The sequence below is a fragment of the Microcaecilia unicolor genome, chromosome 9, assembly GCF_901765095.1.
Source record: "Microcaecilia unicolor chromosome 9, aMicUni1.1, whole genome shotgun sequence".
NCBI lineage: Eukaryota > Metazoa > Chordata > Amphibia > Gymnophiona > Siphonopidae > Microcaecilia > Microcaecilia unicolor.
The window spans coordinates 22,362,633-22,388,938 of NC_044039.1; the positions used below are offsets into that span (position 1 = coordinate 22,362,633).

At 44.3% G+C, this 26,306-nt stretch overlaps 1 protein-coding gene across 2 annotated transcripts in view; it reads right to left on the reverse strand.

Annotated features, from left to right (window-relative positions):
• The window catches only part of CEP83 (centrosomal protein 83), a 60,268-nt gene that overhangs the window by 4,104 nt on the left and 29,858 nt on the right, over positions 1–26,306 (reverse strand). For both annotated transcript variants that reach the window (XM_030214604.1, XM_030214603.1), the window contains exons 8-15: positions 25,089–25,203; positions 14,042–14,186; positions 10,559–10,708; positions 9,476–9,551; positions 7,148–7,305; positions 4,617–4,746; positions 2,823–2,926; positions 1,815–2,001 (exon numbers count right to left, since the gene is read on the reverse strand). In XM_030214604.1, the coding sequence (XP_030070464.1) occupies positions 1,815–2,001; positions 2,823–2,926; positions 4,617–4,746; positions 7,148–7,305; positions 9,476–9,551; positions 10,559–10,708; positions 14,042–14,186; positions 25,089–25,203 (1,065 nt within the window). The remainder of the gene's footprint in view (positions 1–1,814; positions 2,002–2,822; positions 2,927–4,616; positions 4,747–7,147; positions 7,306–9,475; positions 9,552–10,558; positions 10,709–14,041; positions 14,187–25,088; positions 25,204–26,306) is intronic.

Genomic DNA, 26,306 nt, shown 5'->3' on the forward strand with positions numbered 1-26,306 from the left:
CACCTTTGCAGTCAAGAGGCAACATTCACAGACAGATGTTGAAAGGGGAAAAGAACCTTACTGTTCTCATCATATACAGTGCCTTCAAACATTACAAGTTAAGGAATTATTCTTTGTTTTATTGTGACACAACAAAGCAATGAAGAATAGTGCATGCAAGCTTATTTACCCATCATATTAATCTCAAGGATCAAATGGGAAGTTAGTAACAATCACTGCAAAAAAAAAAAAAAAGAAAACTCCTTAAGACACCAGTAACCTATATATGAACTAGCCGTTAAGCCCGTTAAAACGGGCGAGATTTCCAGCTACCCTCCTCGCCGCCGCTCCCTCCCCCCTCCGTGCCGGGCCCCCTGCAATGACCTGACAGCGCCTCTCACCTCCGTGTGAAAGCGCTGCAGGCAGCAGCATATCGCTCTGCTGCTGTCTGCAGCGCTTCCACACGGAGGTGAGAGGCGCTGTCAGGTCAGTGCAGAGGGCCCGATTCGGAGGGGGCCGGCGGGGATGGGGGGGAGGGTGGAGGTTGGTGCGCGCGATGTTCGTTTCCAGGCTCCAGCGGCAGCGTCCGACTCCGTTTCCCTCTCTGTCTTGACGCGAGGGCAGGACAGAGAGGGAAGTCTCTACTGCGCATCTGCAGGTGAGTCGGTCACTTGCCATTTATATATTTGATATGAACTCTTTATACTTGACTGCTTAACCTACTATGTCAATCATAATCTTTAATGTAATACCACTTGTATCTCTCACTGCGGAAATGGCGATCGCCATGACGGAACAATGTAAGCCACACTGAGCCTGCAAATAGGTGGGAAAATGTGGGATACAAATGCAACAAATAAATATATTATATATATACTAGTAAAAAAAGGCCCGTTTCTGGAACGAATGAAACGGGCGCTAGCAAGGTTTTCCTGGGAGTGTGTATGTTTGAGAGAGAGAGCCAGAGTGAATGTGCGGGTGTGACAGAGTGAGACTGTCTGTGTGACAGTGTGTGTGTGAGAATGAGAGTGTGTGACAGGGCCCCCTCCCCTGTTCCTAATGCCCCTCACTCCGTTCCCTCCCCTCCTTTTCCTCCTCCTTCCCACACTTTGGGTTCCTTAAGGCTTTCAAAAGTCTATGTACCCCCGAGGCCCTAACGCCCAGTATCCGGATACCCCACCGCTTTCCTCCTCACCCCTCCCCCAAGATGTAATACTTTCACGTCCTTCATTTTTTAAAAAAAGTGTCCTATCTACCCTGTGTACAAATGCCCCGCATTCAGATTGTGTTCGTCTCGTAAATTTGCATTTCTTTCATTCATTCAGAACTTCCCCCCCCCCCCCCCCCCCCCCCCCCCCCGAACACTTTTGGTTCCTTCAGTCTTTTAAAACTGTCCTATGTACCCTGTGTGCTAATGGCCAGCATTGAGATTGTTTTCCTGTCCCAAATTTGCATGTCTTTCAGTCATTCACAACTCCCCCCCCCCCCCCCCCTTCTCCAGTTTAACACTTTCGTTTCCTTCAGTCTTTTAAAACTCTCCTATCAACCCTGTGTCCTAATGGCCAGCACTCAGATTGTTTTGCTTTGCCAAATTGTCTGTCACTGAGGTCAGTGCGTGCCTGCCTAGCAGACCACTTCCGGCAGGCACGGTCCCAAGCACATCCTGTTGGAGGTGAGAATTATTATATAGGATAGATAGATAGATAGATAGATAGATAGATAGATAGATAGATAGATAGATAGATAGATAGATAGATAGATAGATATAGATTAACGCAAATCATTGTTCTTTTATTCCTTCGTGTAACAATTTCTTTAATCAACTAGCTTCTTACCTGAAGAAGAGGAAACGATGGCTCAGACCCAGGAATCATAGTGGAAGACAGAAAACGACCTGGATTCAGCTGGACTGAAGACGGCAGATTAGAACCTAGTATTACACTACGAAATTCATTATGCCTGCGCTGTAGATCCCTTAACCTTTTCTGAAGTCGTGTGTGTTCTTCGTAGGGAATGTTCCGTCTGCAAAACAAGACGTTGGGTATAAAACACCTAAGGGTTCTTTTATAAAGCCGCCTTAGAAAGTGGTCTGGGCGTGCGGAAAGACCCAGATAAGGGAGTGAAGGCTGCTTTCTACTGCTGCCGGAAAATAGGCAGATTTTCCATTTTCCAAATTAATGGCCATGTGCTAATGTTAGAGATGAACTAAATTTTCAATAGAGAAATGAGTATCCACGAAAGTTAATCACTAATTATATAATTCGGAAAACTCAATTTATAGTAAGCCCATTCATTGCAGGAGGAAAATGACTTCTGCTGAAGGAGGAGAAAAGATATATCTATAAAAGGAGGAAAAAGCCTCAAGAAGCTCCTCTTTCATACACAACTGTGTTAAGAGATCTGGGACTGCTTCATCATGGGCAAAAAACCTCCTATTTTTACGATATAAAGCCTCCTTCAGCGCATTATTAAAGCTCAAGTGAAACAAATTTCAATAAACACTTAGCTTAGGATGTTGAATCTCGCCATTGTTCTGTCTCTTCTAAGTCTTCTTTTTTATTGACCGTGGTCAACGTTGGCCAACGTTTCACCAATGCTGTCTCAGAACCACCAGTCAAATTGTCAAAATCCGTTCAGTATGCTGACGGTCGCAAGAAAGCATACCTGAGCTTTAATCGCTGAAGGATCTACCGCCGGGCTGCTGCGGTAGCCCGGCGGGTACTTCCTTTTTAGCAAGCGGTAAGCCCGTGTTGGGCTTACTGCCACTTTGTAAAAGGGCCCCCATTATACTTTAGGCAACAAGCCGGTCATAGTTTAAAAAAATAAATAAGTATCAGTATTACCTATTCAGTATTTGCCTTTCTGTTTCAAGTTCTTCTTTCTTCGCCTCTAGCAGCTCAATCTTCTCCTGCAGTCTTTTCTGCTTATTTTCATTCAAAGTTTTCCTCTGCAAAAAATAAATGTTGATAGATTTAAGTACATACAGTAATTTCAAATATTGCTTTGTAAAAGTAACATATCCATCACAGTTCTACTTGAAATGTCACATTTGAATCTAAAGATAAGCAACTAGTTTAAGGGATGGAAAACAAAAATAAGGATATTATTCTGCCATTGTATCGCTCCATGGTGCGACCACACTTCGAGTATTGTGTTCAATTCTGGTCGCCGCACATCAAAAAAAGACACAGTGGAATTGGGAAAAGGTGCAGAGAAGGGTGACAAAGATGATACAGGGGATGGGACGGCTTCCCTATCAGGATAGGCTGAAGAGGCTGGGGCTCTTCAGCATGGAGAAAAGGCGGCTGAGGGGAGATATGATAGAGGCCTATAAGATAATGAGTGGAATGGAACGGGTCGATGTGGAGCGTCTGTTTACGCTTTCCAAAAATACTAGGACAAGGGGACATGTGATGAAGCAGAAGTGTGGTAAATTTAAAACGAATTGGAGGAAATGTTTCTTCACTCAACGCATAGTTAAACTCTGTAATTCGCTGCCGGAAAAGGTGGTTAAGGCGGTTAACTTAGCGGACTTCAAAAAAGGGTTGGACGGCTTCCTGGAGGAAAAAGCCATAGAATGTTATTGAATGGACGAGGGAATACAGTATTTCTAGGATGGGCGGGACAAATTGCTTGTTCTTTTGGCCGCTGTCGGTGACTGGGTGCTGGGCTCGATGGACCCTTGCAAGAGGCATATTTTCAAAGCACTTAGCCTTCCAAAGTTCCATAGGTTTCTATGGAACTTTGGAAGGCTAAGTGCTTTGAAAATATGCCTCCTTGGTCTGTCCCAGTATGGCGATGCTTATGTACTTAATCTTATCAAAGGACACTACTCACAAAGGGCTAGACCCGAAGCCTCATAATTCTGTAAAAGTCGCCAAAAATTGCACGTGCAAATTTGGGCGTGCACCTAATTAACGTGCGCAATTTAATTGCCGTACAAGCAAATTGGTGCCAATAATTGGCTTAACAAGCAATTATTGTCACTAATTAAAGTTAATTAAAATTTATGTGCAATTTGGAAAAGGGGCATGGAAATAGGTGGGTCATGAGCTCAACAGGGGTGTTCCTAAAATGAACGCACTTCGTTGTAGAATAACAGGGATAAGCGCCTAATGTAAGTGCATACATTTAAGAGTCATGTGGCTCTTATCTGAACCTTTCTACTCAATGTCTTTGTGGTCTTCAGGACTGAAGAGACAAAACAATGTATCACGGACAGATATCATCTCTTTTTACGTGGGCCTAATTAAAGATTTCAGTGGATTTTTCTAATAAAGATATTCGAATTTTAAAGCAAGGGGATTGCAAAGCTTTAAGGGAGCATGAAAACTTGAGACTACAAAGATGGGATTGGAAGTATCAATTGTAACACGGCCCAGCCTCTGAGCAAAGGGCTATCTGGAAGGAGGCAGCGGCCATCGTTCTGAAAATCCGTTGTTCTCAATGTCTGTTTTAATGCTTAGTTTTGTGTGTTTTATTGGTTTTTCTTTCATTTTAATATTTTAAAAATATTTCTCTCTTTTTTTTGTCATTCTTTTTCTTTATTTTTCGCCAGAGATAACAAAAACTTATTTTTTTTGGCTGCTGTCTGCTGTTCCCGATAGCCGTTGCTCTGAGGACAGCATTACACATGCCTTTTTCTGAGCCACTGCTGCACGCTGCAATCTCTCTTTCGTCTGTCCATACTTTTCTTCTATTTCTGTGAGATGCTGCTGAAACTTATGCTTTTCCTCCAGCCATTCTACATGTTTATCTTCTAATGCTCTGCACAAAAAAAAATCAAACAAGAGAACAAGATTAATGTCTTTTATGCAGACAGATGGTAAATTTATAAGTAGCCACCTAGATTTAAGTAGTCAGAGCAAACTTAAATGCTGGTATTCTAGTCAGGGCTGCCGAGAGACCAAGCCGGACCCAGGGCAAACAATCTTGAGGGAGTGCCCCCCCCTCCCCACCCGGCAGTACCTTACTGCTCCTGTGTGCCGGGTTATCGCATTAATACCTTTCAAATATTTGATACAGACGTTCAAATATTTGAAAGGTATTAATCCGCAAACGAATCTTTTCCGGAGATGGGAAGGCGGTAGAACGAGAGGACATGAAATGAGATTGAAGAGGGGGCAGACTCAGGAAAGATATCAGGAAGCATTTTTTCACGGAGAGGGTGGTGGACGCTTGGAATGCCCTCCCGCGGGAGGTGGTGGAGATGAAAACGGTAACGGAGTTCAAACATGCGTGGGATATGCATAGAGGAATCCTGTGCAGAAGGAATGGATCCTCAGAAGCTTAGCTGAAATTGGGTGGCGGAGCAGTTGGGGGGAAGAGGGGGGGGGGGGGGTGGTTGGGAGGCGAGGATAGAGGAGGGCAGACTTATACGGTCTGTACCAGAGCCGGTGATGGGAGGCGGGACTGGTGGTTGGGAGGCGGGAAATACTGCTGGGCAGACTTATATGGTCTGTGCCCTGAAAAGGACAGGTACAAATTCAAAGTAAGGTATACACATATGAGTTTGTCTTGTTGGGCAGACTGGATGGACCATGCAGGTCTTTTTCTGCCGTCATCTACTATGTTACTATGTTATATATTGCACAAACATATGAACTATTGATGATGGCAGACTTTTGTGCATGTATAAATTTGGGGGCAATTTTATAAGAACTTACTTATACGTGTAGAAATTTGTTGTACACACACACACCCACCTCCTTTATAAAATTGCTCTCAAAGGGCCAGATTCTATAAATGGCGCTAAGCGCTGTTCTATAAAGAGCAGACACCTTTATAGAACTGTGCTTACTGCCAATTCCCACGCCCTAATGTTAGGTGCCAGCAGTGCATTTTTTTTCTAGCGAAAAAGGTGCCGGTATTCAAATGCCAGGCCACCCTTCTGGGGTGGGGTGATCACTGAGGGACCCACCCCACAATAGCCAGGCCCCCTGCAACCAGTCACAGAATCTATGACAAAGGCAGAATTGGTGTGTACAGCCTGAGCTTTTTCATTAAAATTTGGGGACCACGGGTCAAATTTAGCAGACGATAGAAAAGGTGCCGGTAACTCAGTACCCCCCTCGAAAAAAGCCCTGGGTGCCAGACTTACACCTGCTGAAACCTGGTTTAAAAGTCTGCTGCTTACCTACTCCATAACTACATGCACAACTTTTCAGGACACCCGACACGCCCACATTCCTCCCATGGCCACGTGCTATGTGCAATAGGTGCCCAAGGAGTAGCATGGACTCGATACAACACCGTGTTTCATGTTTCGCCAGAGTGCCTGCCTCAAGAGTCTGCATGTAGATAAAAAGCCCAAAAGGCTTCACAAGATGCTAAAAGTGGATACAATCTTTAAAAAGACTACAAATCCAAAACTCAAACAAAAGCAGTGTACTGCTGTGATTACGGTGCAACATCGAAACCAGGCTATTCCTTTGTTTAACTTGTCACGTTCGTAGTGGTCCCTGTTCCTCCAGCTTGGTGGTTGATACCTTATAACATACATACATAATAGATGACGGCAGAAAAAGACCTGCACGGTCCATCCAGTCTGCCCAACAAGACAACTCATGTGTGCTACTTTTGTGTATACCCTACTTTGATTTGTGCCTGTGCTCTTCAGGGCACAGACCATATAAGTCTGCCCAGCACTATCCCCGCCTCCCAACCACCGGCTCTGGCATAGACCATATAAGTCTGCCCAGCACTATCCCCGCCTCCCACCACCGGCTCTGGCATAGACCGTATAAGTCTGCCCAGCACTATCCCCGCCTCCCAACCACCGGCTCTGGCATAGACCATATAAGTCTGCCCAGCACTATCCCCGCCTCCCACCACCGGCTCTGGCATAGACCGTATAAGTCTGCCCAGCACTATCCCCGCCTCCCACTACCGGCTCTGGCATAGACCGTATAAGTCTGCCCAGCACTATCCCCGCCTCCCACCACCGGCTCTGGCACAGACCGTATAAGTCTGCCCCGCACTATCCCCGCCTCCCAACCTCCAGCCCCGCCTCCCACTACCGGCTCTGCTGGTTGATATAAAATAGCTATAAACTAGCACCCAATTATTGATGTTTTTTGAGCTCGTTATTCAATTAAATTGCATGTGGGATCTCGGGCCATATATAGAACCCGGGGGAAACCTTGTGAAGAACCATAAAAAGACATACTTCTCTGCTTCTTGCTGAGCCTTCTCTGCTTGACTTCTTGCAAGACGACTGTCCTGTTTCAATCTCTCCACTAACTCCCTCAGCTTTTGGTTGGTGTTGATCAGATCATTTTCCGACTCGGTAAGTGAAGTGACCTGGATGTGCAAGTCATGTATTTGCTATAAAAGAAAAACATACGTACATCAGAATATATATCAGCTATCAACGCAGAAATGTAGGAGGCTAAGGGCAACATAAAGAGCTGAAATAACAAGTTTTTCTTGTGAATATAAAAATACAATTTTAAACCTTGATGATCCACCTTTTTCGATAAGCATACAAATTGGTCACAAATTTAACAAACATCATACATTGAAATTAACATAAAACACATCCACGTACTTCACATACAATACTCTAAACATTCTTAAAAACACAATCACATAAATAAACCAGATCAACTCATCCTCCCTGCACACCCATATCTCTGAACAAGGTCTTTAAGGCCCTTCGGAACTGCACATTATCAACCAGCTCCTGCGGTACAGTATTACTATGACCTGGACTAGCACCCAAAAATGCTTTTGACCCTGGGATAAGCAAATTATGGCCCTACCTGGATCTCGGCTCTAGAAAGGCGACATGCTTTTGCCAAGGGTTTTTCTTAACATCAAACATCTAAGGCTGGCTCAGGGTGCAAGTCACTTTCCTGCTTATAATCGAACGAGAAAAACGCCCAAGTTCCGACCTAAATCGGGAGATGGACGTTTATCTCACAAAAACGAATAACGCGGTTTAATCGAAAGCCGAACTTGGACGTTTTCAACTGCACTCCATCGATGAAGCGTACAAAGTTGACAGGGGCGTGTCAGAGGCGTGGTGAAGGCGGGACTGGGGCATGGTTATCACCCCGAACAGAGATGGGCGCCTTTCGCCGATAATGGGAAAAAAGTATGCGTTTGTAGCTAGAATTTAGGGCACTTTTCCTGGACCCTGTTTTTTCACGAATAAGGCCCCAAAAAGTGCCCTAAATGACCAGATTACCACCAGAGGGAATCGGGGATGACCTCCCCTGACTCCCCCAGTGGCCACTAACCCCCTCCCACCACAAAAAAATGATGTTTCACAACTTTTTATTTTCACCCTCAAATGTCATACCCACCTCCCTGGCAGCAGTATGCAGGTCCCTGGAGCAGTTGTTAGGGGGTGCAGTGGACTTCAGGCAGGTGGACCCAGGCCCATCCCCCCCCCCCCCTACCTGTTACAATTGTGCTGCTTAATGCTTAGTCGTCCAACCCCCCCAAACCCACTGTACCCACATGTAGGTGCCCCCCTTCACCCCTTAGGGCTATAGTAATGGTGTAGACTTGTGGGCAGTGGGTTTTGAGGGGGATTTGGGGGGCTCAACACACAAGGGAAGGGTGCTATGCACCTGGGAGCTCTTTTACCTTTTTTTTTTTGTGTTTGTAAAAGTGCCCCCTAGGGTGCCCGGTTGGTGTCCTGGCATGTGAGGGGGACCAGTGCACTACGACTCCTGGCCCCTCCCATGAACAAATGCCTTGCATTTATTCGTTTTTGAGCTGGGTGCTTTCATTTTCCATTATCACTGAAAAACAAAAACGCCCAGCTCACAAATTGTTGAATAAAACATGGATGTCTATTTTTTTTCGAAAATACGGTTCGGTCCGCCCCTTCACGGACCCGTTCTCGGAGATAAACGCCCATGAAGATAGACGTTTTCGTTCGATTATGCCCCTCTATGTGTTCTTTGTTAATATTCACACAGGTAAATATACATTAAGACAAAGTGTTGCAAATGAGTCTTAAATGACTCAAAGCAAAGAGAACAAGTGGGGAAAGCATGACTATCATGGCTCATGGAATTCTTTTCTACTGCTGAGTGTGTCTGTGTACATCTGTGCATATGGTGTGGAAGGGCTTCACTCACAAAATTACTTCCAGTTCATCTGTGCGTGTGTTTGTATATATTTGTGTGTCTGCTGTATCGCTGTGGGCGCTATGCTTATCTGTGACTGGGAGTGTAGAAGAGAGGAGAGAGGCATTTAAGAAGCAGTCATTTCCTACGGTTCAGTGAATTCAAGTTTCTATGCTGCAAAAGATGGAACTGTTTCTCCCACAAAAATGCACTGGGGCTTTGTTTGTCCAGAACCCTGCTCCAATCTGGCCACTTTTGAATTATGTGTATAATTTTTACCATTTTATCCCCCACACCAAATTTAATTCCATTCCATTATGTTTTTGGAGAATTATTTTGCCTCCACACAAACAAATTAACCTCTTCTGTATAATTTCTTTCCAACACCTGTTACCTCAAGAGGGTACACTTACCTGCTTGTGATCTGCAGTTTCAGTTTTCTCTTTTTCTAGCTGTTCGACGTAAATACTTTGTTGTTGAAGTTTTGATCTAAAATTTAGCAGGGCAAATAAATCAGTTCATCCAATTACATCTTTCATCATTTTATTTACTCAAATGTAATTTATCACCTAATAAAATGGTAAAAAGCGATCAGGTACTGATATATTGTTAATTTCTGTTTTATTTTATGCATTGATGATTTTGTAATCTTTAAAACTTGTTTTGTATAGATCGCTTTTACCATTTTGTTAGGTGATAAACACACAGTTTTAACAGTCCTCTAGATACAAATTAGAATACAATGATAATCACTGCATAAAATCCTGAATTGTCAAGAAAAGATATCAGACTATTTCAGTGTATCTAAGCTGCACTTTAATAATTATTGAATGAAAGATTCAGAATCATGTATTCAGATCATTGTAAATGAATTGGAGTTACTTTGCAATGATAAACAATCAAAAACAAACATCAATTACATATAACAAAAGAATAGAATCAATATATATAAATGGCGAGTGTCGTACTCACTCGCAAATGCGCAGTAGAGACCCTCTCTGCCCCGCCCCCGCATCAATATGTGATGACGGGGGCGGAACAGAGAGGGTCTCTACTGCGTATTTGCGAGGGACACCGCTATCGCTAACGCTCCCCCCACCCGGAGTCGCCGCTGCCACCCACCTTCCACCTGGTCGGGCCCTCGCTCCGCTATTGAAACAGCGAGGGCACGCAGCACACAGCTCTGCTGAGCTGCTGTCGGCCTTCCTTCTTCTTCTCTGCCTGTGTCCCGCCCTCGACGACGTTACGTCACACGAGGGCGGGACACAGGCAGAGAAGAAGAAGGAAGGCCACGGCAGCTCAGCAGTAGAGCCGTGTGCTGCGTGCCCTCGCTGTTTCAATAGCGGAGCAAGGGCCCGACCGGGTGGAAGGTGGGTGGCGACGGCGGCGAACTCGGCGGCGGGGTGGGGGTCCTTTCAACCCCCCCCCCTTCCTATACTAGCCCGTTTTTACGGGCTGAACGACTAGTAGTTTATATTTGGAATGAAAATTTTAACCTAGCATTCTGAAGTTCTTTCCTGGCCGATTCTTCCGTCAACTGTTGAGAACGCAATTTTTCTTCCCATTGACTAATCTCAGCTTCCCGCATTTTATCAATTTCTACTTTCATGGTCTCCAAATCAGCAATTTTGTTCTCGTATTCTAGCCTGAAACAATGGAAAGCAAAACATATCAACAGAGGCTGTTATGTTTCAATGCAAGTCTTTGGGTCCAAATCACTATTTTGTTTCTCAAAGACACAGAACAGGAGAAAAACTTTGGTAAAATCAAGATGAAAACTGCATGATATTCAGCTGAAGTAATCAGCCAGCCACCATGGACAGGTTATATTCAGCAATTCACCGATGATGGATATCTGGGTATAAGGGGGGCAGTGCCAAAAGGTACCTGGATACAGTGGTGTGCTGGAGCAGGCTCTCAAGAGCCGGTTGTTAAGTTTTTAAGAATTTTGGGAGCCGATTGTTAAAGTAGGGCCCTCCATGGCTACTTTAACAACTGGCTCCCAAAATGTGGGCTTGGGCCCCCTGCTGAATTATCTTTTACTTTGCTGGTGGGGATGCTGAGCCCTGCCAGCCAAGTAAATAGACTACTGCTGCTCCCCGCTCCTTGTTTCCAGCTCTGGGCAGCAGGCTGAGACTTCTCGAGCATGTGAGAGAAGTTCCAGCATGCTGCTCAGAGCAAGACGTTGGGAGTGGTGGCAGGCCATTTATTGGCTGCTAGCAAAGGTATGCCTAGCGTGCCCACATGAAGCGAGGGAGGAGAGAGAGGCAAGTGTTGCTCCCCCACCCCCGGCCATCCCTGGCCGTTCCAACTGCAGAGCTGGCTACGTCCGGAGAAACAGCCTGTTGTTAAAAATTTACCAGCACACCCCTGCCTGGATAACAGTGATATTCAGCACTGTTACCCAGATGGTCATCTGGTCACCTTAGGCAACCTTTTTTTAGAATTTGGCATTGAATATTGCTGGTCTCTAGCAGGGCTGAGGAGTAAAAGGCGGAATTGGAAACAATTTTGGGTGGAGTTGGTAAAAATGTACCAACTTTGACTTCAGTTTCAAAAAAAAACCAAAAAAACTTACATTATATAGGGTAAATTTATCAACTTATACTGAATATATATATATATTTTATCCTGGATCTAAAGTACTGGTAAACTATATTTACCACTACTCTAGATCCAGGACACAAAATTTAAAGCCTAATATCAATAGGAGTCGGAGTCAAAGGTTTGGTCTCTTGGACCAAGCTGAAGCTATCCAGAAAATACTATTAAAAATACAAATATGGCCCTGGCAAGTGCTACTTATCTTGATAGCAACACCATCTAATGTATGAGCTCTGAATATCAGGCCACATATTCTTTATATATTCCTTTTCATAACAGACAATTACTGTATTTTTCGGACTATAAGACGCACCGGACCATAAGACGCACCTAGGTTTTAGAGGAGGGAAATAGGAAAAAAAAAATTTCCCTTTTTCCCTCCTCTAAAACCTAGGTGCTCCGGTGCGTCTTGTCCGAGTTTTGGATCACCGTCCCCTACTTACGCGATGCCATGCTCCCTGGTGGTCTAGTGACGTCGGGGCAGGAAAGAGCCCCCTCTTTCCTGCCCATCGCGCTGCTCTCCGTGCTCCTGACTGCTTCCTGATCCTGACTGCTTCCTGACGGTCTCGGCGAGATTCAAAATGGCCGCCGAGAATCTCGGCGGCCATTTTGAATATCGCCGAGACCGTCAGGAAGCAGTCAGGAGCACGGAGAGCAGCGCGATGGGCAAGAAAGAGGGGGCTCTTTCCTGCCCCGACGTCACTAGACCACCAGGGAACATGGCATCGCGTAAGTAGGGGACGGCGATCCAAAACACGCTACCTTTGGACTATAAGACGCACCCCCCATTTTCCTCCCAAATTTTGGGGGAAAAAAGTGCGTCTTATAGTCCGAAAAATACGGTAACCAATCTTTTATTCATTAGCAGATAAGGTCCCAAATATACTTAAATGAAAACAATATATTTATGTATCTGTATATAAATATTCTCTTAAAACACAAATACAACATACATTCAACATTCCACAACTCCTTCCAGCACAATACCTCTTCTCCCCCAGTACAGAGAAATAATTGTGTCTGGGGACAAAAAGTACATTATATATCTCTCTAATACAAGTACAGGGAGATTTTCAATATGACATCCATAGATGTTTTGAGTCCAAAATCTGAACAGAAAAGAAAGACATTTTTCTTTTTTGAAAATGAATATCTTTTGTTTTCGAAAATACTGTTTCTAACAAGGTTTTGTGCTTTGGACATTTTGTTTTTTTTTTTGTTGGTCCATTTAAAAAAAAAAAAAAAAAAAAAAAGAATCGTCCAAGTGAAAAACGTAGAAAATCAAGCCACTGGGATGTAAGAGGGGCCAGCATTTTTAGTAGACTGGTCTCCCAAACATCCAGAAGTAAATGGTGCACTGCAGTGGATTTCAAAAACATGCTCCAAGGTACACATCTCACCGTTGCTCCCTTATCTTGTCTGCTGAGCCCCCCCCCCCCCCCAAACTCAATGCCCACAGCTGTACACCACTACAATAGCCCTTATGGGTGAAGGGGGCACCAATACGTGGGTACAGTGGGTTTCTGGTGAGTTTTTCTCCCACAAATGTGACAGGTAGCAGGAAATAGGGACCAGAGTCCCCCACTCCATGGTGCACTGCACTGACCACTATACTGCTCCAGGGACCAGTATGCTGCGCTAACAGACCTTGCTCTAACATCTGAGGTTGTCATAGAGGCTGCTAAATCATATTTGTATTCATATTTGTGGAGGGTGGGAGGAGGTCAGTGACCACTGTGTATGGGGGGGGGGGGCGGTCACCCCTGATTCCCTCCAGTGGTCATCTGGTCATTTAGGGCACACGTTTGTGCCTTATTCGTTATAAAAACAGGTCTAGCTCAAAACATCTTAGTTTTAGTCCTGGACACTTTTGTTTTGTTCCATTATGGCTGAAAAACATCCAAGTCTTAGGAACACCCATATCCCACCCTTAACACGCCCTTGATACGCCCCCTTGTGATTTGAACACACGTCTGATGGACTTCATAGAAAAACGTCTAAAAATTGGTTTTGAAAATACCAATTTGGACATTTTTGTGAGAAAAACATCCAAATGCAAATTTATGCCACATTTTGGAGGTTTTTCTCTTTTGAAAATGAGCTCCAAAGTAATGTACAAGTAATGACGCTATATGATAGCTGTGATGAACAAGGGGCGGGTTTATTACATTAAGGTCAATGAAGTACGCACAACAGAACAGAATATTTATGTGAGACTCAGTACCAACAATTTAAGTCAAAACACTCAAAGTAATATCTGCTCAGGTTTGATTGTCTTTCGTGGTTGGAACTGACTCTCTGCCCTCTATTGCTAAGACTTAAATCAAGAGCTCTGCATTAAGTCCTAAATAAGCAGCTGATTATGGGGCACTCACTTTTCATCTTGCAGTGCTGCGATGTTTTGAAAGCCTTCTTCTTTGGCCGACTGGATTTTGCGTATCAACTCGCGTTCCTTTTCTGCTAGGAGAGCTCTGTGGCGCTCCACTGCTGCCTTCAGAATCTCATTCTCGGACACCATTTCTGTTTTATGCAATATGACAAAATATCAGCAAACATTTATACTTTACTGTACTTAAATCTATTAGAAACTAAACAGTGACAGTTCATCACATATGATCTTTTAAATAGCTCATAGGCGGTTACTGCTTTTAATCACTGCAAGACTAGCATGGACCTGAACAGCAACTAGATATGAAAAACTCTGTACCCCATGAATTTCCCTTATTTTTAAATGCAGATTTATCAAACACGAGTTCACTTTGCAGTGCTTTGCGCTGCCATGAGAAATGCCTGGGTTCAATCAAGGCTTCCATTCCATGGACCAGCCAGGGTTTGAGATGCTGCAGAGACAACATTCACAATGCCTTGGAGGAGGAAGTCACATCACTGTGCAACAGTGACACCTAGTGGACAGATTTAGAGCCCATGACAGCAGAATTCTGGAAGGAGTTCTGATGCTTGACCCTATGATAAAGACTATCCCTACAATGACTACTAAGCAAGTTGGGAAAAAGCATCGTGCCTTTCAGAAGTAGCCCAAAACAAGCTGTATGCAGGTTGAGTACATAGTTCCCCTCTGTCCGGAGGGTTTACAACCTAAGGAGGCCTTTTACTAAGGTGCGCTGAAAAATGGCTTGCCGTAGTGTAGGCACGGGTTTTGGGCGCACGCTGGTCCATTTTTCAGCGCGCCTGTAAAAAAAGGCCTTTTAATTTTTGCCGAAAATGGACATACGTCAAAATCAAAATTGTCATGTGTCCATTTTAGGTCTGACCTTACCAACAGCCATTGACCTTGCGGTAAAGTCTCAAGCAGTAACCAGGCGGTAATGATCTACATGCATCAAATGCCACTCGGCATGCATCCAATACGCACGTCCAAAATTATTTTTCCGACACGCGTATCGGACGCACACCAAAAATGAAATTACCGGAAGAGCCACACAGTAGCCGTGCGGTGGCGCGTGTAGACGCTTATGCAATTTAGTAAAGGGTCCCTAAGTTTATTCTTGAGGCAATGAAGGGTTAAGTGACATACCCAAGATCACAAGGAGCATCAGTAGGATTTGAACCCTGTTTTCTCTGGTTCTCAGTCCACTACTCTTTAGGTTACTCCTCTCCCCAAGTAGATCCAAATTAAGGCTTACAGTGAGATAGTCAAGAGTCATGGACCGAGTGGTGGATACTTGGAATGCCCTCCCGAGGGAGGTGGTGGAGATGACAACGGTAACGAAATTCAAAAAAGCATGGCATAAACATAAAGGAATCCTGTTTAGAAGAAATGGATCCTCAGAAGCTTAGCACAGATTGGGTGGCAGCACTGGTGGTTGGGAGGCAGGGCTAGTGCTGGGCAGACTTCTACGGTCTGTGCCCTGAAAATGGCAGATACAAATCAAGGTCTTGTATACACATAAAGTAGCACATATGAGTTTATCTTGTTGGGCAGACTGGATGGACCGTACAGGTCTTTTTCTGCCGTCACTTACTATGTAGACAGGTCCCAAGGCAGAGAGAGAAAGCATTGTTTCTTACCTGTAAATGGCATTTTTTCACAGACTGCCGGATTCATCAGGTACACCAGGGGATGACATCATCTGATGACAGAGGAATGGAATAGCTCTTCCAGAGCTCAGAACTAGTGTAAAGTTCTGAGCATGCATGGGCCTTCCCACTGTGGTTCATTTTCAGGCAGGCTCAGAATACAGTATTAGCCACAATGGCCATATGGCCAAACAGAACGCTGAGGACCTGAAGCATTAGCCTTTATAATCTATCTATCTTGTGGCAGAAAAGCTTTCAGTATCTATGAACAAAATGCTGTTGGGTTGAAACACTGACTTCTCAAACGTTGATGATAAACACAAGGCTCTGAAGAAGGCATATTGTTTCACCTCTGAGGATAAGGGCCAGATGTTTTGAGGTAGCCAACAAAAACCAGTCGATAAGGTATGGCAAAATAAACATCCCTACCTGTGTAGGTGAGCAGCCATCACCCTGAGGCATTTGGTGAAAACTGGGGGTTCCAATGAGATGCTAAAGAGAAGGACTTTGTACTGGTAATGGTCGTGATGCAGAAGGAACTAGAGGTAGGTTCTGCAGCTGGGATCAATCAAGATATGTGTGTAAGCATCTTTGAGAGCCAACCAATCTCTCATCATCATGTAGGGAAGGATGGAGGGAAAAGTGTTCATCTTGAACTTTTCTTTGCACCGGAATAGTTTGACGTCCTTGAGGTCTAGTATGGGAAGCAATCCTCCTTTCTGGGGGATCAGGAAGCACCCGGAGAAAAATCCTCAATTCCTTTCCTAAACTGGAACAGGTTCTATTCTGCTTATGTTTATTTTAAGCTTGATATACCGTTCTTCACTAAACAAGGCAGTTTAGAATATACTGACAAACTACGGCACTCATTTTTTAAGCATATGGACGTCTCAAAAGGCCAAAATGGACATCCATGTACTTGAAACCTCCAAATCCCGATTTTTCAAAGGCAGAATAGGAGCATCATACCCATTTGTCCAAATAGCAAGTGGGTGTGTTCTGGGTGGGACTACGGAGGGCCTGAAATCTGGTCATCCAACAGCAATTACCAAAAGGGGAAGAAATGTCCATGTTTAAAAAGAAGGACGTCCTTATTTAGACCTGTTTCAGGAATGTCCAGGTTAGAGAAAGGTGCTCTGATCGAGCAGCTGTCCAGCGGCGGGATTAAGGCACGACACCTCCTTAATCCCCTAGTGGTTGCAGTCCCCGTCTCTCTCACTTGAAAGTGAAACTGGAAGGAGATACCAGGCTCTATGATAATTTCAGGTATTATGGACATTCTTAACAAAGCAGGAAGCAGGTCAGGTCTGAGGTAACCTAGTGGTTAGTACAATGGACAGTAAACCAAAGGGATCAAAGTTCAAATCCTACTTTTTTATTTTATTTATTTTTTAATTGTGAGCCCTCCAGAAGCAGAAAAATACCTACTGTACCTATATATATATATGAGACACCTGCAAGACTGACGGCTACTGAAGTACAGTAGGTATTTTTCTGTTCCTGGAGGGCTCACAATTACAAAAACAAAAATTTAACCTAGGCCCCTTGGTTTACAGTCCACTGTGCTAAACATGCTCTGCATGGACACCTGTGTAGCCATTTTCTAAGAATGCTGCTATACAGATGTCCATGTCCCTTGTTTTTTCCCCCCCATTCAAAATTTGGACATTTCAGTTTATAAAATGGATGTTCATTCATGCTGAACATTTTCAGCACATGGACGTCAATCTCACGTATTTTCGAACAGGTTGTATCCCATTTGAAAATATATGTGGAATGGAAGTCCGTTTGGGATGTTCTCACTTGGACATCCTTTCAAAAATGCCTCTCTAAGGCACTGAATAAGAAAAACGCAAAAAGAAAAAACACGAAGAAAGTTTCCATGCGGCACCTACATCCCCCCTATCCTTGAATCCAGAGTTGAAGAAATATGAACTCCCCCTAAAATCACAGGTCAGGGATCTTGGGATACTGCTAGGCTCATCACTCACTTTGATCCCACAAATTCAAACAACCTTTAAAAATTGTCTCATCACCTGTGGCAGCTACAAAATCTCTCCATATATTGATAAGACAAGTCTGACCATGCCATGATAACGTCACAACTAGACTACTGTAATGCCTTGTACACTGGTCAAACCAAAAAGAGTTTGCATCAGCTCCAACTAATTCAGATTGCTGCAGCAAGACTGATAGAAGGCCGTAAGCAGCGTGACTGCATCACAACTTTCCTGCAAAAGCTACACTGGCTACTAGTACCTTACAGGGCTACATTTAAAACTCTATGTTTGATTTTCAAGGTCCTCAGACAAAATGCGCCAGAGTACTTACCTCTCCATTCTCATCTCTCCCTACATTCCTCCCCGTGAACTCCGCTCACTGGACAAATCTCTCGTCGTCCCCCTTCTCCGCCACTGCTAACTCCAGGCTTCTCGCGGCACCTTATGCCTGGAATAGACTTCCTGAGCCTGTACGTCTAGCTCCATCTCTACCTGTTTTCAAATCTAGGCTGAAAACCCACCTTTTCACCGCTGCTTTTGGCTCCTAGCCACTACTCAATTGCCCTCCCCTTGTTCTTTCTCACCCAGTACTTCCCTCGCCCTTAACTGTCTTGTCTGTCTGTATTTTTAGATTGTAAGCTCTATCGAGCAGGGACTGTTTGTCTGTGTCAGGTGTTCAGCGCTGCGTACGTCTGGTAGCACTATACAAATGTTAATAATAATAACATTCCATGTAGAAGCCTGCCCTTGCAGATGAGCAACGCGGCCGCGCAGGCTTCTGTTTCTGTGAGTCTAGGCAGGACGTGCAGGACGTCAGACTCACAGAAACAGAAGCCTGCGCGGCCGCATTGCTGATCTGCAAGGGCAGGCTTCTACATGGAATGTTGCTAGTGAAAGAGTAGCCTAGTGGTTAATGCAGTGGAACATGGAATGTTGCTACTATTGAGATTCTAGATGGAATGTTTTGGCTCCTAGCCACTACTCATTTGCCCTCCCCCCTTGTTCCTTCTCACCCAGTACTTCTCTCGCCCTTATTTGTCTTGTCTATTGAGCAGGGACTGTCTCTCTGTGCCAGGTGTTCAGCACTGCGTGCGTCTGGTAGCGCTATACAAATGCTAATAATAATAATATACACACCTTAGAGGCCTCTAAGGTCCTCTCAATGAGAATCACTATCTGTCCCCTCATAAAAAGAAATTGTATGATGTGATACCTGTCAGCGAGCCTTCTCAGGAGTAGCCCCCATGCTCTGGAATTTACTCCCAGAGGAGCTACGTCTAACTCGAGACTACCTCTACTTCAGGAAACAGGTAAATGCCTGGCTCTTCTCCCAAGCCTTTAATACATAGGGTGACTGACTATACACCACTCTGCACCTGGACTACCTTGTTACACGCACTGTAACTTAGACCAATACGTTATCTTGTTTAACTGTATAAAGAACTTGCCTAGAGTTTAGCCACCGATCTTTTTCCCCCATCTATATATCTGCACTTGGCCCCTCAGCTACATGGTAAGCTGTGTTGTAGAAAAGCATTAGTATCATATCTGTGTTATTTGAATGTTCTAATGCATGCTTCTTAGATGTTTCATTAGTATTATACTTTCTATCTTTGTTATTTGAATTTCAGTGCTGTTAAATGTGTATATTTTATCTTTTTTTTTTTTTTTGCATTACCCATGTAAATGCATAGTTAGATATCAATCTATCCAGTGGCGTAGGAAGGGGGGGGGGGGGCGGGAGGGGCGGTCCGCCCCAGGTGCAAGCGCTTGGGGGGGTGCCGGCCCCGCTGGTTCCCTGCTCCCTCTGCCCCGGAACAGGTTACTTCCTGTTCCGGAGCAGAGAGAGCAGGGAACCAGCGGGGCCGACGCAGCTCCGAGCGCGTGCACCCGAGGCGGCCCTCCCGCAGGTAAGAATGCGGTCCGGGGGGGGGGGGTGCGCAGCGGCGACCCACCCCGGGTGCCATTAGCCCTCGCTACGGCACTGAATCTATCAAATATGTGTTCTTTGAACCTAAACATCTCACTGAATTCTTAGCAACCAAGAGAATTAAAAGAGAGACTCATGTGTCCTGAGAGAGAAATATTCCTTGTAGCTCCACAGTTTTTTTGCTCTTTTTTTTCTTTGTTAATATTATTATTTGAACTAATTCTCCAAGTCGTAAATCTTGAATTGTACTTGTGGACTTTAGTGGTTTAAATATAAATTGAGGGAATGAACATGATTCACTCCCTTCTTTTTCCCTTTTTTTTTTCTTTCTTTATTTCTCCTTAAATGATTCTGTATTTAACTACTTTCTGTACAAGCGTGTTTTGCTTGGTATGTAATTAAAAATTATAAATAAATACATTTAAAAAAAATGTGTATATTTTTGATATTGTTTCATGTTAGTCCTATTATTAGGTTTTAATTTGCTGTTTTCAAGTTTAACTCATTTATTGTATTTATATTTATTCTTGGTCATTTTACTATTGTTAAAAACTGTAACCACCTTGGGTGAATGTCTCAATAAATAAACAAACAAACAAACCTGTTCAGTATGGACAGCTCTGTTTTTGCATCTGTTTGGAAGAACAACGAAAACAAATCTGCAAGACAGGGGAGACCATCGAGCGCAGAAGGCCCAAACATGCTCAGAGCTTTACATTCGTTCTGAGCTTCGAAAGAGTTGTTCTGTCCCGGCACCACCAGATAATGTCATCGCTTGTATGCCTGACTCAATCCTGCTTGCTAATGGAAAAAAGCATTTTCAAAATGAAACAGAAAATTCCGGGTGCTTCCAAATGTTAAAGCAGTATCATGTTTTTAGAAGCAGCAATAGTAGATAAGCTTGCAATTCTGAAGTAGGCTGTGAAAACTATAAGGCTGTTTATAGCTATTCACAGTAACATAGTAGATGACGGTAGAAAAAGACCTGCACGGTCCATCCAGTCTGCCCAATAAGATAAACTCATATGTGCTACTTTTTGTGTCTACCGTACCTTGACATGTATCTGCCATTTTCAGGGCACAGAGCATAGAAGTCTTGCCCAGCACTAGCCCCGCCTCCCCCACCCAATCTCGGCTAAGCTTCTGAGGATCCATTCCTTTTCAACAGGATTCCTTTATGTTTATCCCACGTATGTTTGAATTCCGTTACCGTTTTCATCTCCACCACCTCCCGCGGGAGGGCATTCCAAGTATCCACCACTCTCTCCGTGAAAAAATACTTCCTGACATTTTTCTTGAGTCTGCCCCCCTTCATTCTGCATGCTGTTTTAGATTCTTTAAATGTGTAATTTTTCCAATTTTTATTTTGTATTTCTTATCTTTTCATACCTTTTATTCTTTAATTTTTTTTTTTATGGCTGCATTTCAATTAAAGGTTGTAATCACGCGATTAATCGCGATTAAAAATTTAAATCGAGCTGCAGCACTAAAGTTGAATAACGACCATGCTGAGAAAAATACCACCAAGCTCTGAATTTCAAATATTGTGGCAAAATGGAAAGTACCTAAAAGAGGAACTAGCAAGGTATGAGAAAATAAGGCAAGTGAAAAGACAGTGGGGCTAAACTGAGAGGGGCTATGAAAAGGACTATTGATCTTTAGGTAAAGAAAATAAAGAAAAGCAAAAGGAAAAGAAAACTGATATGGTTCTCCAAAGAAGTGGCTGTGAAAGTCAAGACAATAAAGGTAGCCGTCACAAAATACAGAATATCACAAAACAAAGAATCCTGTATAAAGCTGAAAGAATCAAAGAAAGAAATCAGGATGGCAAATGCAAGGACAGAAGAAAATATGGCTAAAGAAATATAAGAAGGTCATAAGACATTTTCAGGTATATTGGGGAAAGAAGGAAAGACAGAGGTGGAATTATGAAACTCAAATGTGCTGAGTGCTAATGTGTGGAAAGTGATGAAGGAAAAGTGGAAATGGTCAATGAACACTTCTGTTCAGTGTTAATGGAAGAAAAACCTGGACAAGGCCTGCAGATAACTGACATATGAGGATGGCATACTACACCATTGACATAAGATAGCATTTATGAACAGCTTGGAAAACAGAGAGTGGACAAAACCATTGGGCCCAATGAGATACATTCCAGGACTGGAGAAAGGTCGATGTGGTCCCTCTTCACAAAAGTGGAAACTACAGGCTGGTGGTCTTAACTCGGTGGTGGAAATATAATGGAGATACTGCTGAACGAAAGGAGCGTGAGCTTTCTAGAATCCAATGGGATGCAAAATCTGAGGCCACATGGCTTCACCAAAGGTAGATTATACCAAAGGAATACAATCGATTTCTCTGACTGCGTGACAAAAGAACTGGATCGAGGACATGCACTGGATATGGTCCACTTAGATTTCAGTAAAGCCTTCAATACTATTCCTCATAGGAGTCTCCTGAACAGAATGAGCAGCTTCAGGATGGAATCCCAAGTGGTTAACTAGATCAGAAATTGGCTGAGAGGAAAACAAGAGGGTGATGGTACACAGAATTTGCTTTTTGCAGAAGACACAAAGATTAGCAACAGAGTGGACACCATGAGAAATGACCTACAAAAATTAGAAGCATGGGCTAATGCTTGACAGTTACGTTTTAATGTGAAGAAATATAGAGTGATGTATGTATTTGTTCATTTATTTACTAAATTTCTACACCATGCAATCTAACATTGTAGGTGGTGTACAATATCACATACAAAATCATTAAATACATAAATACACAAGCGGTCATAAGAAAGCAACCAAAATGGTGTGGGGTCTCAGCCACAAGACTGGGCCGGGCCCGGGACAAGGCCGCCCCGCTACAGTCCCCAGTCTCCACCCGCCCACCCCCAGCCCTGTCAACAGCCCCCCTCCGTCCGCCACCGGGCCCCCTGCATTCCAATCACAGCGCCTCACCTCCGTGTGAAAGTGCAGTGCCAGATCGCCTTCCTTCGGGTCTTCCCTCCCTGTGTCCCACCCTCACGGAAACAGGAAGTTACATCAGACTAGGGCGGGACAAAGGGAGGGAAGGCCCAAAGGGAGGCGATCTGCCGCTGCGATTTCACCACGGAGGTGAGGCGCTGTGATTTGAATGCAGGGGGGCCCAGTGGCGGATGGAGGGGGGCTATCGATGGAGCTGAGGGTGGGCGGGTGAGACCGTGGACTGCGGCACTGGGCCCCCCTTGGAGGCCCAAGGAATTTTGTCCTCCCTGTCCCCCCCCTCTCGGCGGCCCTGATTATATATAAATATATATGCACTGGAAGGGAGGAGGGATAGGAGAGATATGATACAGACATTTAAAATACTTGAAAGATGTAAATAAACAAACAAACCTTTTCCAAACATTGGGAGCCTACAGAAATAGAGGACAAGAAATGAAGCTGCAACATCAGGAAATATTTTTCACAGAGGATGTCTGGAATAGTCTTCTGTGGAAGGTGGTAGGGACAAAACAGTGATGACATTCAAAAGGATGTAGGATAAACACAGAGGATCCCTATATGGCAAGAGGATGGAATAAAAGCACTGAGTACGTCCACTGAAAGCAAAACATAAATGACTCAAACAAATAAAAGAGAGACGTATAGGGGGGGGGGTAACCTGAAGAGAGAGACAGGTACAACCCTAACAATAAAAGAGGGGGGGTAACCTGCTTGGAGCAGCAAATGCAACCCTGGCCACCTTTCTGGGAAGACTGGATGGACCATGTGAGCCTTTATCTGCCATCATTTACTATGTTCAGAAGGAAAAAAAAAAAAAAGGAACAAGCCTCCACAAGAACCAGAAACCACGACACACACAGCGAAGGTGACACCAAAAGACCCTCTCAGGCGCTACAAGTCTTTGTCAACAAACAAGATTTGACCCATGTTGAGTTTTGTTTTATTGACAATAAAAGACATTTAGCATCCGAGAGGGCTTTTTTTTGTGTCACCTTTGCTGTGTGTGTCATCATCTCTCTATATAAAAGGCAAAACCAACGTTCTATGAAGCCTCCAGCCGGAAGTGTGAAGGGGGCGAGAGATCCGGTTTCCCTATGAGTGTCTGCCCCGCCCTCTCTGTAACACAGTCAGTGAAGGAAAGCAGAGCACGAAATCAAATCGCTGGCTCTGTAACAGTGAAGGACTCAGAGGGGGGAGGGGAGAGAGGCCAGAGGGCAGGGACACACACACTCCCACATGCACACAGAAGAAAACATTGCTAGCCCCCGTTTCATTTGCATCAGAAACGGGGCTTTTTTACTAGTTTACTATGTTATATCTATTTCCTTCTGTGCACGTGACATGTAATGTTTGATATCGTAATAAGAACTACCCAGATCAATTTATCTGAAGCTACTTGTGTCCTTCTTCCACACATGATTTGTCCCAGGGGCTCAAAAGAACAGGAGATCTGCTTTAAGAGCAGCATACATAAAAAAGTTAAAAGGTATCATACAGAACAATTATTACTGCTTTGACATACTGCACAATGCACTGGCAGGCACAGCAGTGGCGTACCTAGGCTGGCTGCCACCTGGGGCGGGTCACTGCTGTGCCCCCCTCCCCCCCCCAGGTGCATTGTGCCTCCCCCTGAAGCGCATCATCCTCATCACCTGGAGGTGCACAGAGCAGTCACACCATTGTCGGCTCCGCAGGTCCCCTGCCCCGGAACAGGAAGTAATGTCAGAGAGGGCAGGGAACCGGCGGAGCCAACAGACACGCAACTGCTCCGTGCACCTCCTTGCAGACCGCCCCGCCCTTGGTACGTTAGAGAGGCACAATCTTTCCAATGATATCATAAGCAGTCACAACTTTAAATATTAGCCCCCACTGCCTCAAATATATTTTCAGTTTAATATAAAACAGCTGTATTTATTTTATTTAGAGCGTTTATATCCACATTTTCCCACCCATGGGCAGGCTCAATGTGGTTTACATCAGTTTAAAAAGTACATAAGTACATAAGCACCGCCATACTGAGAAAAGACCAAGGGTCCATCAAGTCCAGCATCCTGTCTCCGACAGCGGCCAATCCAGGCTTCAAGAACCCGGCAACCCGGCAACCCCCCCCCCCCCCCCAAAGGCTTACATAACCTTTTATCTAATCTTGGACCAAATCTATGTCTTTAGAGTGACATTTGTGAATTTTATGTACTCTACGTACTGATTCACACCTTTTCTTCAGGCAGTTCTGCTCACAAATTGAAACTTTATGCACCAGAAAACCTCAAAACCATTAATCAAATCAGCCACTTCAGGCATCTCTAAGGCATAAAGGGCAGTTGACAATATGTGCCCGGAGACAGTATATAAATTAAGTTTTGTGCAGCTCATAAGCTTCACAGACAGTACACTTTAGAATTTTGCCTCCTGCTATTTTTCCTAAGCCAAGCAACATTAACGCTCTATTTAGATCCAATTTAAATGATACCATCCATCTGGCTTTGAATATTGTTCTTCTCTCTCTCGGTCTCACTCTTGGCTCTCGCTGCTTCCAGTTTGATATTAGTTATTTCTAGCTTGTGTGAATGTTTAAGTTCTTCCACCTGGTGGGGACAAAATCAGTTAAGATGGCATTGTCATAAGGTACTTATGTTTCAAAGGATCTAAAACATAGTAACATAGTAGATGACGGCAGAAAAAGACCTGCACGGTCCATCCAGTCTGCCCAACAAGATAAACTCATATGTGCTACTTTTTGTGTATACCTGACCTTGATTTGTATCTGCCATTTTCAGGACACAGACCGTAGAAGTCTTGGCCAGAACTAGCCCCACCACCCAAACACCAGCCCCGCCTCCCAATCTCGGCTAAGCTTCTGAGGATCCATTCCTTCTGCACAGGATTCCTTTATGTTTATCCCACGCATGCTTGAATTCCGCTACCGTTTTCAGGCAACTAAATAATCTGACAGTCTGGGATTAACTTCTTGCCATTTAAAATAGCCTGAAGTACAACTGAGATAGCAATCAAACTGGGAACAGAGTAGTGGAACCAGTAAGCAGCACAGGAGCAGCTCAAAGGGGGCCTTCTGTCTCCTTTGAGCATAAGAAGTTGCTGTACTACTTAGCCTGTGGCTCCAGTGAGTTGGGGGTTTGCGGACTTGACAAACATTTTTAAAAATATTGATTCACTGCTTGCCACATCTGCTGTGAATGGGTCACCAATAGAAAGCAGAACTAAAGGTTCTACATTCTGATCACTGGGGCCTGCAGGATGTCATAAAGATGGTGCCCTCTCCCAGAGGAAAGACTGTTGCTAAAGGATTGGCCAGGCTCAAGAGTGAAGCTAATGCGGCTCCGTTCAAATTCTCGAGGTGCAAGAAGACGTTTAAAGATAAGGGAAGCCATATCCCGTCCATCGTTCCGGGAGGTCATTAAGAGTCCAGACCCTACTACTACTACTACTTAACATTTCTAGAGCGCTACTAGGGTTACGCAGCCCCTGGGGCTTAGATGGGGGGGGGGGGGGGGAGAGATTGTAGTAGGGGGGGGATCTCAAGGTTGGGGTAGGTTAGTACTCAATAAGACTGTCTGGCTGTATTATATCTTTGGAGCTATTGACCAATTCAGGTTGGGATATAGTGTTATTACTACTTAATGTTTAAAGTGGTGGATGCACTACTTGGGAGGGGGGGAGGGCGGGGGAA